Source organism: Mercenaria mercenaria, chromosome 1 (genome assembly GCF_021730395.1).
Source record: "Mercenaria mercenaria strain notata chromosome 1, MADL_Memer_1, whole genome shotgun sequence".
Taxonomy (NCBI): Eukaryota; Metazoa; Mollusca; class Bivalvia; order Venerida; family Veneridae; genus Mercenaria; species Mercenaria mercenaria.
The window spans coordinates 61359000-61380196 of record NC_069361.1 but is presented as its reverse complement, the minus strand read 5'-3'; the positions used below and the strand labels follow the sequence as shown (position 1 = coordinate 61380196).

The 21197-nt window shown below is 37.0% G+C and overlaps 1 protein-coding gene across 1 annotated transcript in view; it reads right to left on the bottom strand.

The window, feature by feature from the left end:
* The window catches only part of LOC123566185 (nuclear pore complex protein Nup133-like), a 420170-nt gene that overhangs the window by 303361 nt on the left and 95612 nt on the right, over positions 1–21197 (bottom strand). The window contains exons 7-8 of the mRNA XM_053549042.1: positions 10880–10990; positions 3293–3352 (exon numbers count right to left, since the gene is read on the bottom strand). Of these exons, the coding sequence (XP_053405017.1) occupies positions 3293–3352; positions 10880–10990 (171 nt within the window). The remainder of the gene's footprint in view (positions 1–3292; positions 3353–10879; positions 10991–21197) is intronic.

The window sequence follows — 21197 nt, the reverse complement described above, 5'->3', positions numbered from 1 at the left end:
TTTCAATCGTCATGACGTTGACATATCGCTGTAACTGGGAAATACCTTTTGAAAGAACCACTCAAAAAACCCTTTACAGAATAGGGTAGATATTACAAAAAGTTAACAAAGAGCATAATTTGTGTAATTATTTTAAGGTTATACTGTCGACAACTGTGTCATCTGCTCTACAAATAATTACCGGACCTTCCTGGTCTTAAAAGTGAGATCAAAGTCAGAACTGATGTTTTTACAGCAGATGATTCTCAGCTGTAAACCACATCCTGCATTTTCAATCCTTGGTGTGATGGACAACATTTTAAAAAGCCCTATGCAGTAAATTTATCACCTGTCACTTTGAAAGGCCCGAGTGTCGGACAGCGTAAAAGTATGGACAGATTTGAAATTTGCGCAGATTATTCCCACATAACTGACTGTTTGACATGGGAGGTAAAATGTTCAAAGTTTATTGTAAATACTTTTAATTTGGCTGTTAAATATGATTTTTGGAACACTTTTTATAAAAATCTAACATAAATAGTTGAATTCATCTTTATTTTGCAAGGATAGCAATCAGGATTAATTGTATAATACGTTTATGCATTTACATGTGTGCATGCACTAAAATATTTTAGTAGGAAGTCACAATGAAAAATTACTGGTCAAAACAAGAGCACAGCTTACGGGTGCCATCGCTCGTCTGCAAGTGCTGGACAATATATAAGAAAAGAGTTATAGTTCAGATTTTCTAAGTACAAAAAGGGCTATAACTCTTACAAAATGCAGGTTAGAGTTATGGTTCTTGAACTACATAGTCCCCTAATGATGATAAACAAGTGTGCAAAGTTTCAAAGCCATAGCTTTTCTAGTTACTGAGAAATGGTGGGCCTAATCAAAAATTTTAACCAAGAAACTCTAAATTTTCTAAGTACAAATGTATATCAGAGTTATGGTTCTTGGCCTACATAATCCCCTAATAATGATAAACAAGTGTGCAAAGTTAACAAGAGATCACAGAGTGATCTTGGCGCCCACCAATGTGCCATTTTTGAGTGTTCCAAATTTCAAGACTTACTGACTAGCTAAAGGTCAAATTTCATTTCCGTACACAACACAAATCTATGCATGTGGTCCAAATTTGAAGCCTGTACCTTCAAAAATGTGAAAGTAGGTCACTAGGTCAATGTCAAGGTCAAAGTTTATTTCGGTACACAAAACTATGCATGTGGTCCTAAATTTGAAGCCTGTAGCTACACAAATGTGAAAGTAGGTCACTAGGTCAATCTTAAGGTCAAAGTTCATTTCGGTACACAAAACTATGCAAGTGGTCCAAATTTGAAGGCTGTAGCTTGAGAAATGTAAAAGTAGGTCACTAGGTAAAAATCCAGGTCAAATTTTATTTCGGAATACAAAACTATGCATGTGGTTCAAATTTGAAGCCTGTACCTTCAAAAATGTGAAAGTAGGTCACTAGGTCAATGTAAAGGTCAAAGTTTGTTTCGGTACATAAAACTATGCATGTGGTCCAAATCTGAAGGCTGTAGCTTGAGAAATGTAAAAGTAGGTCACTAGGTCAAAATCAAGGTCAAATTTTATTTCAGAATACAAAACTATGCATGTGGTCCAAATTTGAAGCCTGTACCTTAAAAATGTGAAAGTAGGTCACTAGGTCAATGTAAAGGTCAAAGGTCATTTCAGTACACAAAACTATGCATGTTGTCCATATTTGAAGGCTGTAGCTTGAGAAATGTAAAAGTAGGTCACTAGGTCAAAATCAAGGTCAAATTTTATTTCAGAATACAAAACTATGCATGTGGTCCAAATTTGAAGCATGTACCTTCAAAAATGTGAAAGTAGGTCACTAGGTCAATGTCAAGGTCAAAGTTTTTTTCGGTACACAAAACTATGCATATAGTCCAAATTTGAAGGCTGTAGCTTGAGAAATGTGAAAGTAGGTCATTAGGTCAAAATCAATGTCAAATTTCATTTTGAAACACCAAACTACGCATATGGTCCAAATTTGATGCCTGTACCTTAAAAAATGTGAAAGTAGGTCAAAATAAAGTGCAAAGTTTTTTCCAGTGCACAAAATTATGCATGTGGTCCAAATTTGTAGGCTGTAGCTACAGAAATGTGAAAGTAGGTCACTAGGTCAAAATCAAGGTCAACTCATGTCAAGGTTCATCTTGCCACTCAAAAATATACATGTGGTCCAAGTTTGAATGTTGTAGTTACTGACAAGAACATTTTAAAAGCTTTTCCCTATATAAGTCTATATGAACCATGTGACCCCCGGGGCGGGGCCATATTTAACCCTAGGAGGATAATTTGAACAAAATTGGTAGAGAACCACTAGATGATGCTACATTACAAGTATCAAAGCCCTAGGCTTTGTGGTTTGGACAAGAAGATTTTCAAAGCTTTTCCCTATATAAGTCTATGTAAACCATATGACCCGAAGGGCAGGGCCATATTTGACCCTAGGAGTATAATTTGAACAAACTTAATTGAAGACCACTAGATGATGTCACATACAAAATATCAAAGCCCTAGGCCCTGTGGTTTTGGACAAGAGGTTATTCAAAGTTTTTCCCTATATAAATCTATATAAACCATGTGACCCCCAGGGCGGGGCCATATTTGACCCCAGAGAAATAATTTGAATCATCTTGGTAGAGGACCACTAGATGATGCTTCATACCAAATATCAAAGCCCTAGGCTCTTAGGTTTTGGACAAGAAGGTTTTCAAAGTTTTTCCCTATATAAATCTATATAAATTTAGAAATAAACAAAGGGCCATAACTCACTCATAAATTGTTGAACCAGTCTGATTTTCAGGGGGACACAACTAGGGTACCAATACATCATCCTGACAAAGTTTGGTCAAAATCTCCCTGGTAGTTTCTGAGGAGATGCGATAACGAGAAATTGTTAACAGACGGACGGAATGACGGACCGACGGACCACGGACGCAGAGTGATTTTAATAGCCCACCACCATCTGATGATGGTGGGCTAAAAAGCTGTAATGTTTGAGAGAAGGTGGACAAAAAATTTTAATCAACACTGACGCAGACAATCAAGTGACAACATACCTCGTAGATTTTTTTCAAAAATCAGACGAGCTAAAAACTAACACCACAACTCAGCTTTAATGATTTTGAAACTCTGTGGTAGATATAAGTCAGCGTGGAGGACATCTGATATGCTGTATGAAGCATTATTGGATATTGTGAATTTTCATTATCCCCATGACTTCAAGATTAAGAATTTCGACCGTACTTCTTTCAAGACAAGCAATCCAACTACTTACCCAAATTTTTCTTGCTAAAGCCTCTCTAAATAGCCTGTCAGCATCAATCTGGTACATAAACTGAAATAAACAAAATCTAGTTGCATAATATTATAGTAAAACATCACAACAAGAGGGTCACTGACCCTAAAGTGCTCACCAGTGTAAAAAGCTTCAAGAATGTTTGTATAACGTAATGGTACAAGTACAGTTAGGTTTATATAAATATAAAGGCTCAACCTATTATGGAATCAGAGAATATTCAGTTTCTTTTACATTAGACTACATCATATCATAAGGACTATTTGTGTGAAAAGATTTTAAAATCAGGCCAGCAGTTTCATACAAGATGATTTTTAAATTTTCTACTACATGTATATACAAATAGGGAAAAGTGACCACGCCCTCTGCCGGCCATGTTTTTTGACAAATCAAAATAATTTGAACAATCTTGGTAGAATGTCACAGGCTTGACAAAAAAACCTAGAGGCCTTTGATCTCCAAGTGTGAACTTGACCTTTAAGCTAGGGTTCTGGGTGTTTCGAATGACAGGTCGTCTGATTATGGGGAACATTTATGCCAAGTAACATTGTAATCCCTTGATGGATGACAGAGTTCTGGAAATCTGATATTTCATTTCATAGCTTATCTTTGTTGTTGTTTTTTATGCCCCCGGCATCTACTGATGTAGGAGGCATATAGTGATTGTCCTGTCCATCCGTCCGTACAAGGTTAACCGAATGGGACCGTTTCGTCTAGCATCAATACCCCTTACTAGAATGACTTGATACTAATGCAGATGTAACCTGTGACCATTCCTCATCTTCAGACATCACCTGACCTCAGTTTGACCTTGACCTCATTTTGGACTTAGGTTGCTTTATATGGGCCATCTCTTGGTTAACCAAATGGGACTGTTTCGTCTAGCATCAATACCCCTTACTAGAATGGCTTGATACTAATGCAGATGTAACCTGTGACCATTCCTCATCTTCAGACATCACCTGTCCCCAGTTTGACCTTGAACTTGACCTCATTTTGGACTTAGGTTGCTTTGTATCGACAAGGATGCCACCGGGGGCATCAAGCGTTTATTGAACGCAGCTTCTTGTTTTTCTTGTTTTTTTCCCAAAAGTAAATATAAAATACTGCATATAAAACAATTACCTAGTGTGTATTTATATTAAACATAAAGAACTTTATCATTTTGTTACCTTACTTATTTCAGGGGAGGGCCGTCATTAATGTTGGTAAAACTTGTGGCCCAACTCATTTGCTTTTTACTTAATTCATCTTCATCATATGTGTGTTTGTTTTAATGTGTTATATGTATAATGTATTGCATGTTCTAGATTTATATTAGAAATAAAATATGATTAAATCAAATCAGTTCTGGACTGGACATGAAACAGACCCTGTTCATGCCATGTTAACATTTGACTGCCAAGTGTGACCTTGACCTTTGAGCTATGGGTCTGAAAATTACACATTGTCTTATTATGGTCTACATTTGTGCCCAGCATATTAAAATCCTTTCACAGATGACAGAATCACAATAGCTCACCTGGACCAGACAGGAAAATAGCACTGTTCCTTTGACCTCCAAGTGTGACCTTGACCTTTGAGCTAGGGGTTCAGGTTTTGCGCATGACACTTCAACTCATCATGGGGAACATTTGTGCCAAGTAATATTAAAATGCATTGATGAATGGTACAGAAATGGACCAGACACATAACTGCAGACGGATGAGCAGAATGATGGATAGGAAAGTGCAATCCTATAGTCTCCCAAACTGGTTTTCAACCAATTGGGGACTAATAAGTAAGTAAATAAATTTTGTTCTAGTGACATCCTGTTATGTACAATACCAATACATGGGTGAAAGTTGGAAAAACTGAAAATACTGAAAGAAATATCTGGGGGCCAGGGGGCCGATATGGCCCCCGGTGGGTCCAGGGCAAAGCCCTGGCTAGGGGTCCAGGGGGCCAGTGGCCCCCGGAAGCTCCTGAAATACAGCAATTTCCAAGTACTGTACAAAGCTTTTCCTGATAAGTAGAGTCCTCTGTATTTCAGTTTTGGAGACTTCTGCAAACAACAATTCAAGACCTTTTTTTTCAAAAATTAATTTGTAATTTTATTATTTCCACACTATTTCACAATATACAATGCAATTACATTCAAATTCTTATCACTGTTATTGTTTGTTGCCTCATTGATATACAGTGATAAGATCTGTCCTTTAAGATTTTTCTTTAGGTCATCCTTCTAACTTTTGGCAATGCTGTGTGTGTTTACTATGTGCCACTGGTTATGGCATGTTGTTTATCCACCCTGTCTTGCATAGATTCAGTGTTCTTAGTACCATTAGAAGAACCCGGCAGAACCTGAAAGTAAACAAATGACATAAAAAAACTATACAGAAGAGCCATAAAAGACATAAAGTACAGTCCCAAATTTAGACATATATATATAAATTATATATTAAAAAAAATTGGGCATAGGTTCCCCTAGGAAATTGGCTTCTTTGGTTTAAATTGACACTTTGCTGCTGGGCTCATAAGTTCAGGGCAAGCTAAACTAATATTTACTCAGAATTAACAGACCAGTCCCAGCAAGCAACAGTGTATATGGCCAGTAAAGCAAGGAGAAGACAGAAGAAAGGAAGAGGGTGGGGTCACATCCATGCCAAAATTGCCTGAATTAAGGATACAATAATGTATGAAGTTCAGGTAACACTGTTAAAGACTGTGTTTCAGTATTTTGGAGTATGTTTAATACCATTTGAATTTGAGGCATACTTGTCATGGATGCTTGTGAGTTTTAGTACCTCTTCCATATAGATTAAGCATTTATAAACAGATAATGAAAAATCATCTCACCTCAGTTTTCGCAACTCGAGTGTTTTTTTCTGGTGTTTGCCGTCCTCGCAGTGAAGTCTGATACCTTTCTTTCCATTGGATTTGTAATTAATCGTTTGTGCAATATGCAACACAGCAAATATCTATCTTCTAGGTCTCACTATCAGACCATTTCAACCTCTCAGAATCAAATTCGGACAACTGCCATCGCCGTTAAATTTTGTTCTTGGCTTGTTTCTCGATCTCCTTGGTGTTTTAATCCGTTGGTAGAAACTTCATGATGGTCAGATCGATCATTTTCTTCAATATTGTGAACAATCGAAATTTCTGCCTCCGATTAGCAGTAATCAACAGGTTTTTGGTTGTCGTAAAAGGAGGTCATAAGTATCACGCGCGCTGAAATGATTCGTTAACCATCGGTTACAAACGGTTACACACGGAAATTTCAAATAGAATCTTCACTCTTATCCGCGGAAATAACTGATCTACAGTCTATTTTTGGATGAATAATCGCCAGCGTTCGGTTATTTTCGGCTACAGAATAATGTTACATACGGTATTCCTAACGGAAAAGGACGATGCAAGTGTTGCAATCAGCGCTATTTTTAGCATCCTGGAAAATATGAATGACATTATTTTGCCACTGATAGACAACCGCACTGGAACAATGACTACGGGACAAGTTGACTTGATAACCGCCGCCCCCCCCCCCCCCCCCCCCCCCCCCCCCCCGAAAATCTCATCGGATTTACACAAATTGGAAAAATGACCTTTGGGAAGGTCCAAAATACGGAATTCCGTCATAATACGGAAAACTTTCACCCATGCCAATATATATAAATATAGATAACTAACATGTGAAAAACTGGAAAACTTGCATTATGTGATTATGTGATAAATGCTTTTAATAGAATTCACTCAATATGTACACATAATTTAATTATTTACACGGAGACCTCCACCTGTGACCTTGACCTTAAGGCTAGGTGTCTGGATCTTGCGCATGACACGTCATCTCATAAGTGGGAACATTTGTGCCAAGTAATTTCAAAATCTTATGATGGATGGCTGAGTTATGGATCCGACATGAAACAGACACCTCTGTCAGTTAACCTCTGACCTCTAAGTGCGACATTGACCTTGGAGCAAGGGGTCTGGGTCTTGCCCATGACATGTTGCCTCATTATGGGAAACATTTGTGCCAAGTTATATCAAAATACCTTCAAAGAGGGCAGAGTTATGGACCGGTCATAAAGTGTGCCAGATAGACAGGTGGAATGACAGACAGGACTCAGCCAATTTCTATGTCCCACTTTTTTTAGTACTCTTCCAAAATAGCATGTTATAAACAGTATAATGAAAATTCACTCACTAGTTTTCGCATCATGTTTATATGTTAGCCGTCATGCAGTAATTTGTACCTTCTTAATTATGGTTGTGTTTTCCTATTGGCTGAATGATGCAACACACAAATATAACTACATCTGGTACTATCAGACCATTACTGCAGAATCAATTGGACACTGCCATCGCGTAAATTGTCATGGACTGTTTACTCATTCACTGTGTTTAACCTTTGGAGAACTTCATATGGTCGACGATCATTTCCTCAAAATTTGAACAATCAAATTCTGCTCGTAGCGATCACAGTTATGGCTTGTCGAAAGGAGTCCATAACTTATCACCACAGCTGAAATGATTCGTTACCTCGTTACAACGGTTAGACACGAATTTCAAATGAATCTTCATCTTATCCGGAAATAACTGCTAGTCATTTGGATGAATACGCAGCGTTGCCGTATTCGCTACAGAATATCTACATACTATCTAACGAAAAGACAGCAAGTGTCTGCATCACGCTTTACATCTGGAAAGAAGCATATTTGGCCACTGATAGCACCGCACAAACATCTACGACAAGTGACTGTAACCCCCCCCCCCCCCCGCCCCGAATCTCGTTAACAATGGAAATGCCTTGGGAAGTCAAAACGGAATCCGTCTCATACGAAAACTTTCACCATCCAATATTATAAATATGTACACATTAAACTGGAACTGCATTATGTGATATGATAATGCTTAATAGAATTACTCAAATGTAACAATTAATTTTACACGGAGACCTCCCTTGACCTTGACCTTAAGGCTAGTGTTGGATCTTGCGCATGACACGTCCAACTCATAAGTGAACATTGTGCCAGTATTTCGATCTAATGGATGGCGGTTGGACCGCATGAACACCTCTCATTAACCTCTGACCTAAGTGACTTGACCTTGAGCAAGGTTGGGCTTGCCATGACATGTGCCTCAGGAAACATTTTGCCAAGTTATTCAATATTCCAAGAGGGCAGTTGGACGCTAAGTTGCCAGTAACGATGACAACGACTCACTTTCTAGTCCACTGTTTTTTTCCTTCGAATGGCTGGCTGACTAAAAAGCTTTTGAACTTCACTTGTTATATGTATACTTATGCTGATTTTGTATTAATTTAATGCTGTGTTTGTCCTTATGGCTTGGAATGATGCCTCACAAACTTAACTACACTGTGTCTGTCCTTATGGGCTTGGACCGATGCCTCTCAAACTTTACTACACTGTGTCTGTCCTTATGGGCTTGGACCGATGCCTCACAAACTTTACTACACTGTGTCTGTCCTTATGGGCTTGGACCGATGCCTCACAAACTTTACTACACTGTGTTGTCTTACGGCTTGGACCGAGCCTCTCAAATTACCTACAACTGTGTGTCCATACGCTTGACCGAGCCTCTCAAATTTACTACACTGTTCTGTCCTTACGGGCTTGTGACCCGATAGCTCACAACTTTACTAAACTTGTCTGCTTATGCTTGGACCGATGCATCACAACTTATACACACTAGTTTGTCCTATGAGGCTTGGACTGATACTTTACTAAAGCTGTTCTGATTTGAGTCCTAGTACCACATGTAACAGCCTCTCAAAGCCTATACTAACAAAGCTGTTTGTCCTAAGGCTTGAACGATGCCTCTCAAAACTTACTATACCTGTTTGTCTATGCTGGACTGATGCCTCACAAACTTTACTACACTGTGTTGTCCATATGGCTTGACTGATGCCTCACAAACTTTACTACACTGTGTCTGTCGTTATGGGCTTGGACCGATGCCTCACAAACTTTATAACACTGTGTTTGTCCTTATGGGCTTGGACTGATACTTTACTACAGCTGTGTTTGTCCTTACGGGCTTGGACTGATGCCTCTCTAACTTTACTAGTCCTTAAGGGCTTGGACTGATGCCTCACAAACTTTACTACACTGTGTTTGTCCTTATGGGCTTGGACTGATGCCTCACAAACTTTACTACACTGGCTTGGACTAATGCCTCACAAACTTCACTACACTGTGTTTGTGCTTATGGACTTGGAGAGCCCCCTGACCCCCCTATAAGGAGAGTGCCCAACCAGTAAATCACCAGAGGCCACCATTTCATACCTGTATTTAACAAAGCGGGTCATGATGACCCTATAATGCTCACCTGTTAAACTTGGCCTTTGAATCATCAAGATAAACATTCTGACCAAGTTTCATGAAGACAGGGTCATGAATGTTAACAAGCTGTTCCTTTGATTTGAGTGGTGACCTAGTTTTTTATCCCACATGTAACAGTTTCGAACATGGCCTAGGAATCATTAAGATAAACATTCTTACAAAGTTTCATGAAGACATGGTCAAAGATAATTATGGCTTCTGGTGTGTTAACAAACATTTCCTTTGACTTAAGTCAGTGACCTAGATTTTGACCCCACATGACTCAGTTTCAAACTTGACCTAGAAATCATCAAGATGAACATTATGACTAAGTTTCATGAAGATAGGGTAATAAATACGACTTCAAGAGTGTTAACAAGCTTTTCCTTTCATTTGACCAGGTGACCTAGTTTTTGATCCCATATGACGCAGTTTTGGACTTGGCATAGGAATCATCAAGATCAACACTGACCAAGTTTCCTGAAGATAGGGTCATAAATATGGCCTCTAGGGTGTTAACAAGCAGTTACATTGATTTGAGAGGGCGACCTAGTTTTTGACCCCAAATGACCCAGTTTCAAACTTGGCCTAGGAATCATCAAGATGAACATGCTGACAAAGTTTCATGAAGATAGGTTTATAAATGTGGCCTCTAGGGTGTAAACAAGCATTGACCGGTTTTCAAAAGAAACCGAAATAACATTGTGACTTAACTTGTGTGCAAGTTTGGTTAAAATCGAATGTAAAATGTCACTTAGAACTATCGTGTTCACAAAGTAAAATTAGCAAATTTTGGCTCTTTCAGGGGTCAATCAGGGGCCGTAACTCAAGAACCTATGACTGGATCTGACTTTGGAATGACCCAGTGTCGAACTTGACCTAGAGATCATCAAGACAAACATTCTGACCAAGTATCATAATGATTGAGTCACAACTGTGGCCTCTAGAGTGTTCACACACTTTTCCTTTGATCTGGCCTACTGACCTCACATGACCAAGTTTCAAACTTGACCTAGAGATCATCAAGACAAACATTCTGACCAAGTTTCAGAAGTAGTGGGTCACAACTATGGCCTCTAGTGTTCAAAAGGCAAATGTTGACAGACGCCGCATGACAGACACGGCTGGACAATGACCGGTCACAATAGCTCACCTTGAGCACTTCGTGCTCTGGTGTGCTAAAAACTGAAATAGAAAATTAAACTACAATCTTGTTATATAACAGCTGACATACAGTTACCTTTTCCATGTTGTAATCTCCAATGACCCATTTGTTCATGTATGTACCAGACAGTACATAAAATGGTCTCTCATCTTCTTCATGCACTCCAGCTATAACTGCCTGCAATGGCTGCAACATATCCATTGTAAAATTAATTAATAAAGAAATAATATATACCAGAACCAGGTTTTAACATATCGAATGAGGTTCTTGCGGTATAATTTCTTGACCCTGAGGGTGTAGCCAGAGTAAACTAGAGCTATCACTAAAGGTGATTAATGTACCCCCCGCATGCACTGACACAGTACACTGCAATTTGACGCACACAAGATTGCATAATTATGTGGACTGTATGTATACAGTATAGTAACAAAAAACGAAGTCCCATAACTATGCAGAATATTTATCTAAAAGAATGTAACATGCACCATGCACAACTAGTGTTGGTACTGATCACTTGTGTGAAGTTTCATTAAATTGTGTGTAAGGGTTTGGTAGATTAGGCATGCACAAGATTGCATATGCAGACTGCATGTACATAGTATGTTAACAAGAAACAAAGTCCCATAACTCTGCAATTTTTGTCACTGAAAGAACCTAACATGCCCCATACACAACTACTGTTGTTACTGATCACTTGTGTGAAGTTTCATTAAATTGTGTCAAGCGGATGAGGAGAGATGGTGCGCACAAGATTGTGTCTATGTATATAGTATAGTAACAAAAAAACAAAGTCCCATAACTCTGCAATTTTTTTTTCTAAAAGAACCTAACATGCCCCATGCACAACTACTGTTGGTACTGATCACTTGTGTGATGTTTCATTAAATTGTGTCAAGGGGATGAGGAGAGATGGTGCGCACAAGATTGTGTCGTGTCTATGTATATAGTATAGTAACAAAAAAACAAAGTCCCATAACTCTGCAAATTTTTTTTCTAAAAGAACCTAACATGCCCCATGCACAACTACTGTTGTTACTGATCACTTGTGTGATGTTTCATTAAATTGTGTCAAGGGGATGAGGAGAGATGGTGAGCACAAGATTGTGTCTATGTATATAGTATAGCAACAAAAAAACAAAGTCCCATAACTCTGCAATTTTTTTTTCTAAAAGAACCTAACATGCCCCATGCACAACTACTGTTGGTACTGATCACTTGTGTGAAGTTTCATTAAATTCTGTCAAGGGGATAAGGAGAGATGGTGCGCACAAGATTGCGTCTACGGACAGACGGACAGACAACCTGAAACCAGTATACCCCCCCTTACAACTTTGTTGTCGGGGGGTACAATTATACATGTAGCATACAACTAATTTTCATTGTTGACATACTGTGAAATCACTATTATTCGTGTGGGATTAATTTTTGTGGATTTCGTGGTTAAGCTTAACCCCGAAATCAAGTACCAACGAACAAAGTGTGCCCCAAGATCATGTAAATTGTACTCGATGTCGCGGCCATTACAGCCGTTCAATCTGGTCCGTAGTGGTGTGTGCATGCTGCAGTACTGACATGCAGCTTTCGTGCAGTTTATGGAGGGTCCATCAACGATAAATAAACAACAAAACCAACATTTCATTTAGACATTTACCAGTGGCTTGTTTACGACATGTTCAAAACAGGACCGCGGCTTCCAAATATTTTATGACACCCCAATAGTTAATTGCAGTGGAAGTCACCCGTTATGTGCCGACAACTGATCATCAAAAACTATGTAATATTGCAATGCCAAAAAAAATATATTTGACTTCTTCTGTAGACAATGAAGTGAATGAAAGTAAATACTGTGGGACTTGATATGACAGTTTCTCTGAACTGATGATGTGGATGTTGCCAGGTTACTTGTTGGGTGTTTTTACCCTGTCTGTTTGAATTGTGTCAGGCTCTTCGACTGTACAATGTATTCAGTTTTAATAATGATTTTTATACATTACTTGTACATAGTCATTTAATAGAAACACAACATATTTTTATTGTATTTATTTTTTAACATAATATTTTAAATTTAGAATAAATTATTTGACAACATGTATCTTATGTCTTAAACATATATAAAAGATAACAGAATCCACAAAATGGCATACATGTAGTAATATTAAACAATTGACCTTGCTATTTAGTGAACCTGAATTAAAAGACTCCCTGTCATATGTGACCTTTTATGGATGGTCCCGTGGAAAGTCACATATGACAAGTTTGACTGTATAAGCAAAGGTTGCCGAAAAACTTTAACCAAGACAGCTCATGCCGACGACGGGCGTGTAGAATAGACCCCTTTTCTCTGAACAGTGGAGCTAAAAATAGTAGTATGACATAGTGTCACGTGACAGACCGCACTAGGCTGCGGCTGTTATTTGCATTTATTCGGCCTGCTCTGAAATATTTATACCCTAGCCTTTACTTTTACTAACATGTAGTAAACTACTAGTACTTTGGGACTATCTTGATATTATAAATTAATTGCTAGATTTGCGTCCGATGCATTAACAACTTTAAAGAAAACACCATTATAAATGCTAGTTGTGAAAGACTATATCCCAGATGCTACTGTTTTGATACTTTTTAATTGGCGCCGACCTTTCTTATTGAATATCTCACAGTTTCACTATGTTCTGCAAATTAGGGGTCGTTTAAGATAACACGGTTGTTAATTGGCACATGATCACTCACTAATCTCCCCAGGGTAGATTGCAAATTCGGTAACCATAGAAGTGATGTTTGACACATGTAGGTTTCACATGTAATTTTTTACCCCACATGACCCAGATTCGAACTTGACCTAAAGATCATCAAGATTAACACTCTGACCAAGTTTCATGAAGATAGTCATAAATGCGGCCTCTAGGTTATTAACAAGCTTTTCCTTTGATTTGACCTGATGACCTAGTTTTTGACCCGACATGACCCAGTTTCAATCCAGGCCTAGAAATCAAGACAATCTTTCTGTGCAAGTTTCTATCAAATCAAAGCATAAAAGAAACCTCTATATGGCTGAAAGGGCCAAACTAGAAAATTTTGCCCCTTTCAGGGGCAGTAACTCCATAACACATGTAGGAATCTAGCTGGTTTTCAAAAGGAACTGAGATCTTATTGTGACTTAAGGAGGAACCACACTATAACTTTTTTCAGATCCCATGTTATTGACTGGTAGCAACAAAAACTGGAAGATATTTCTGATTTAGATCTGTATATATTTTTACGTTTAATGCATCAGTGACGTTTCCATGACGTCGCAAACATGACCACTTCGCGCACTTTTGACGTCAGATATACGGGGACAAAATCTGCCTTGAAATTATTGTACCGGCAATATTTTTTAACGTAAACCCATAAATTATACATGAAATGAAAGCTGACATGAAACTCTAGACGATGATTTAATCGGAATTGCTCTACGTTTTCGCGTAATAAAATGAGAGCCAAAAAACGAGTTTTCTTTTTACTTAAATTTTCCACAAAAAATAGCTTCGCTCAGCATTATAAAAAAATCCATCCGTATTTTTTTTACCAAAATTGAATATCTTTTACACTAATACGTTCTGTAAATATATATTAAAAAACAGAAAGTTTTACCGTGCCGTTCTGTGGCTATAAGAACTTTTAAAGCATCACTACAGTAACATTTTTTTGACGCTGAAAAAATGACGTGTATGTGAAGATATGGCCCTTAAGGTTAGGCATGTTTCTGGTAACATGCTAAAAACAGGGTAGGTAGCTAAGGTGCCACCAGTTTTTATTTACACAGTTACAATTAACTGTAATATTTATTATTAGGTATAAGGCCATGTCACGGCTACAAAGTAGGTTCGAAATGGCTTTTTTTACCATGTCTGGAAGGTTTTCGACCCAGTTGGGTCCTTTTTGACATTAACTTGTACCCTTTTAATACATGGTCGACTAGGTATGGGTTCTGGCTACGGATTAAGACTATGTTCGAAAACCTGGTTGAGCCATATGTGTCAGGGGAGGTAATACATGGAGGAACGATATTGTATTAAATTCATACTGAATTTCAGCTGATAATGACACTATGTTACATTTTGACCCTTGTTCGAGTGTCTACACCCCAGGTACCTACCTATACCATATATAAATATGTTTGATGATGTCTTAGCTTTACATTTTAAGCTACTTACAAGTCCATATGATGCCATCAGAGCTAAGGACAGGTATCAGAAAATGACCAAACTTGTTATTTGCAGTAGGGTGCTGACCAAGACTAAGCTGGCCCGCCCCGGGGAGCCGTGAGAATTGCTCCAATGGTGTCATTGGACTCAGTGAAGGTAGTGCTTGAGTTTTCAGGACTGCCTTGACTGCTCTGAAAAGTTCATATTTTGAGAATATTACCGGAATTTGACCTATGACCTTGACCCCTAGTCGACCGGATTCGAACCTGACGTGGCCTGTTTTCTCTAGGTACTTGCTTGCCCTTCGCAACAAGGTATCATTTATTGAAATCAGACACCAGGTTATGAAGATCTGACTCCTCTGACAAGGCCAGCCCCTCTATTTAATATATGAAGAAGTATGCATATTTCCGCAAAAAATGATACACTTTGAGATGGTCCTCCGACGAAACCGTCGGCGACAAAAATATACAAATTATATATCTGCTTAGACAATGTTTAGATATAATTTATAAAAATTAATTCATTCAAATATCTTGTGTTTGGAATATTCTACAATTATGTGAAGTTAATGAAAAACACTGCCTTCTACCGTACGGAAAAGTACGGAAATACAGCTTTTCTCCGAAATTCCGTACAGACGGACGAAAAGATGTTGTCTTATTTGTCACAAACTTTCAAATTTTGTCATTTTCTGTCAAAACAAGTTTTAATTTGCAGTTATTCGCCAAAGTAAATATTTTGTAAGTATTTTTTCCATATTTTACGGCAAATATTTTAAGCCAAAATGGCAAAGTTCAGCAAATGTTGCCGACGGCGTGCTCATCGGGGAAGACAGTTTGTTTTCATATTCGATTAGACGATATTTCCAACTACTTTTTAAAAGAAATTTCAGTTTGATATCTTACTCTTAACGCTTATTATAATAAAAAGAAATTGATGAATATTTCGAAAAAATGCCACCAAGATTAGCGTTATACGGTCCCTATAGCAAGTCTACAGATCGTACAGACGGACAAACCTTACCTAAAACTATTTATTTCCATAGAAATAATTGATATTCGCCAAAATAATGTGTTACTTAAGAGCCTTTGTTGATGTAAAATATTTTTTCAGAAAAATAAAGTGTATTTTATATTCAAATACGATACATTTCGTAATATTTTTGCTTTTTGACATAATGGCACCTATGTTCAGGCCCGGACGACCCTTTGGGTCGGGTTTGAACTTTGCGATATACCTTTATGAAATAGTTCTTGAATAGTTTCTACAAATGAATGTAACTTTCATTAAGATATCTAGAGTAATATATCGTATACCTAGTAATAAAGAAGTGATAAAAATCGTAAAATATGCGTCGAGAAATCCGTGCAGAACTGCGCGCTATTATCTGAGTCTACATGTCTTTTTGACCACACCAAGCACGTGATCGCGATCGGCCAGTTTGCTCTGAACAAATGTATATATTTTATGCTATTATAGAATATAAGTATTAAAAGTAGTCAAAACTACAAAAACTTTTTAAAAACAAGTCACTTTATTTTTAACCAACGTTTCGGCTACATCAGCCTTCTTCAGGGTTCAAAATAAACATAACAAAGGAAGTGACATCAACGTCAAACGACAACGTCAAAATTGAACAAAGAGTTTGGCGTAAAAATCATAAACAGGATCATAGTATGATACATAAAAACTGGTGAAAAAATGCAGTATAAGTGCAATGATTAAGGAATGGCACCAGTAAAAACTGATTATGGAATACATACAAGTAATAAAATATACATATATAACAAGTATTTCAGAAAGGCATTAATACAGAATTTTTGAATTCATTCCTTGTGGAGACACAGTGCCCAAACGGTACATCCAGGAAGTCTCTTTTAAAAGCCTTTTCCAAGGATTAGTTACTTTATCAATGGGCATAAAAGAGAAATCCTGGATAGTATGTCCTTGAGAATTAAAATGTTCAGAAACATTAGTAGTAGTTTCTGGATAATGATTGATATCAAATCTATGACTATTCATTCTTTGTGAACATTGCTGGTGCGTTTGTCCAACATACTGTTTAAAACATTTATTACATGTTATTAAGTAAATAACATCAGTTGAATTGCATGACAGATCATGTCTAACATTATAACAAGATGAATTGGTGGAACTAGAAAATGAATTATCTTCATTAATATTTAAACAGTGTGTACAGCGACGTCTATAACATTTACTTACACTATAATTTTTGTCTTTCTTACTCAGCCTAGAATGAACTAAAACATCTTGAATATTCTTGGGTCTTTTGTAAGCAACAATAGGTTTATAGTCATATAATTGTCTAACACTTTCATGTTGAAAATACTTTAAAAGATTCCAATATTGGTTTATTATTTTACCAATATTGGGCAAAGATGGATTGTAGGTACATACAAAAGGAATGACTTTATCCGTATTTTTGCTACTGCACGAATAAAGAGCATCTTGCATTGATAGAGAAGAGACCTTCTTTAATGCCTCATTTATAACACATTCAGGGTAGTTACGTGCTCGAAAGTATTCTCTGAGCTTGTCCATTTCCTTGTCAAAAATGGTATTATCCGAAGTAATACGCCTAAAGCGCTTAGCCTGGCTAAAGGGAATACCCTTTTTACATGAAACTGGGTGACATGATGAAAATTCTATATACTGATGACTGTTAGTGTCTTTTTCATGAACACTAGTGTGCAGGATACCATTTTCATCTTTTTCTATGTTAACATCTAAAAACGTTGCAGTATCTTTAGTGTAACAATATGTAAATTTTATAGTATCATGAAAACTGTTCAATCTGTCAAAAAAGTCCAATAAGTCCTCTTCTGAAAGATTCCAGATGAAAAAAATATCATCTAAAAAACGTAACCAGATAAGTGGTTTCTTATCACAGGAGTCTATAAATTCTTTTTCAAGTTTACCCATAAATAAAGAGGCAAAACAAGGAGCCATTTTTGTTCCCATAGCAGTTCCAAATCTTTGAATGTAATTAATTTCATTGAACTGGAAGTGGTTTTTTGTAAGTATTAATTCTATGATTTTAGAAATGGAGTTTATAGAATCCTGTGATCTACTACCATTTTCCATAAAATATTTGCAAGCATCTATGCCCTTATAGACAAATTCCATTAAATATTTTCCATAAAATATTTGCAAGCATCTATGCTATTATAAACAAATTCGGTCATTTCTGTAAGATTACTACATAAATATGGTACGCTCTATATAAAAGTATATAGAATATGTTAACTATTTGCGTTGTTAAATAGGCTCAGGTCAGGTCTATAACTCTCTTTTGCGGAAAATATATTAGCAATAATTTTGTATATGTTAGAAGAGTTTCAAATACCGTAGATACCCATGTATAATGCGCAGTTTTTTTACCCCCGGGACCACCCGCGAATCGTGGGTGCGCATAATATACAGGTATGGACAATTTTCTAACTTCAAAACAAGTCTGTTACCGATGTCCGCCATTTTTGTAAAGGGAAACTACTCCCCGCGCTTACTGTCACTGCTAAAATCTAAGATTGCCGTTACGTTCCGTAAAAGATCGATGGTTTATTTTTCTTTCAAACAAAATTAATTTCATATAAATTTAAAAGTATTTTGATGAAAGAAATGTTTATAAATCACAAAAATTATGATACTAATTAAAGATTGAGAATTATCTTTAACCGAGATCAAACTGTGAACAACATAATTGACACGAGGTGACACGTTAATTGCCGGTAATTATTGGCTATTTGTTTGTGACGAAAAGACTATCACACCTTTTGTTATTGGTTTGAATTGAGAAGCTCATGTCATTTTGAAAAATACCATTACCAAATATTAAATCAGCTGCTGTTTATTTATTCAAAATAGTTAATTAGAAAGGTAAAACAACAAATAAAACAATATTTTATTGGTTTTATTTTCGAGAAAACAAAAATCGATAGTACCGTGAGACCGATACTGCTCTCCACTGCGGAGATAAAATTTATTACCGGTGTCGATGTAAACTCTACTTTCGTTTTCCATCCACCTCAAAATTGACCAAAAATGTTTTTTTTCCCAGGATTTCGGGCCAAAATCGGGGATGCGCATTATACACGGGTGCGCATTATACATGGGTATCTACGGTAATATATGTTATGTTTATTATCTTGCATAACTTCGAATATGACCACGCAGATAATGAGGTCACTGAAAGGAAATTTACACTAGTGTTTCCACTGATGTGATAATTATTCTTATCACTATAAACGAATGTCATAGTCTCAGCCTATTCTTTAATTAGTACTTATCCTCACAGAAACATAATATTTCCGTATTTCAGGTCTCGGATCTGGCAGTATGTTAACTAATGATAATATTACCGTCCGTGTGATTACACATTCCATAAAAGCTACCACAATTACGAAATAATGGGATAAGTAATGTAATTTCACGTTTATCTGAACGTTACGTATAACCTGTCGATTCTTCAAAAACAATTTGAAACGATCACGTCGAGAAAACGTAAATTTGTTAACCTAGTATCAATGCATAACAGCTAATTACATAAAAACGACACCGCAGAACTTTCTAAATTTTGACTGTTATTCAGAAAACATACTAATGTAAAACATATTCAGTTTAAATAAACAAGAGGACCATGATGGTCCTAAATCGCTCACCTCTTCCCACATGACCCAGTTTTGAGTATGACGTTGTTTTTTCTATTATTTGACATAGTGACCTAGTTTTTGAGCTCATGTGACCCAGTTTTGAACCTGACCTAGATATTATCAAGATAAAAATTCTGACCAATTTTCATGAAGATCCATTGAAAAATATGGTCTCTAGAGAGGTCACAAGGTTTTTCTATTATTTGACCTGTTGACCTAGTTTTCGAAGGTACGTGACCCTGTTTTGAACTTTACCTACATATCATCAAGGTGAATATTCTCACTAATTTTCATGAAGATCTCTTGAAAAATATGGCCTCTAGAGAGGTCACAAGGTTTTTCTATTTTTATACCTACTGGCCTAGTTTTTGACCATACGTGACCCAGTTTCAAAACTGACCTAGATATCATCAAGGTGAACATTCAGATCAATTTTCATGAACATCCATTGAAAAATATGGCCTCTAGAGAGGTCAAAAGATTTTAATAATTTTAGACCTACTGACCTAGTTTTTGACCGCATTTGACCCAGTTTCAAATCTGACCTACGTATCATCAAGATGAAAATTCAGACCAACTTTCATACAGATCCCATGAAAAGTATGGCCTCTAGAGAGGTCACAATGTTTTTTTTATTATTTGACCTACTGACCTAGTTTTTTATGGCACGTGACCCAGTTTCAAACTTGACCTAGATATCATCAAGGTGAACATTCTGACCAATTTCTATGGAGATCTGTTCAAAAGTATGGCCTCTAGAGAGGTCACAAGGTTTTTCTATTTTTAGACCTACTGACCTAGTTTTTGACCGCACATGACCCTGTTTCAAACCTGACCTAGATATCATCAAGATGAACATTCAGACAAATTTTCATACAGATCCCATGAAAATATGGCCTCTAGAGAGGTCACAAGGTTTTTATATTATTTGACCTACTGACCTAGTTTTTGAAGGCACGTGACCCACTTTCGAACTTGACCTAGATATCATCAAGGTGAACATTCAGACCAACTTGCATACAGATCCCATAAAAAATCTGGCGTCTAGAGAGGTCACAAGATTTTATATTATTTGACCTACTGACCTAGTTTTTGATGGAATGTGACCCACTTTCGAACCTGATCTAGATATCATCAAGGTGAACATTCTGACCAATTTTCATGAAGATCTCATGAAATATATGGCCTCTAGAGAGGTCACAAGGTTTTTCTATTTTTAGACCTACTGACCTAGTTTTTGACCGCACGTGACCCAGTTTCGAAGTTGGCCTAGATATCAACAAGATGAACATTCAGACCAACTTTCATACAGACCCCATGAAAAATATGGCCTTTAGAGAGGTCACAAGGTTTTTCTATTATTTGACCTACTGACCTAGACTTTAAAGGCACGTGACCCAGTTTCGAACTTGACCTAGATATCATCAAGGTGAACAGTTTGACCAATTTTCATGAAGATCTTGTGAAATATATAGCCTCTAGAGAGGTCACAAGGTTTTTCTATTTTTAGACCTACTGACCTAGTTTTTGAAG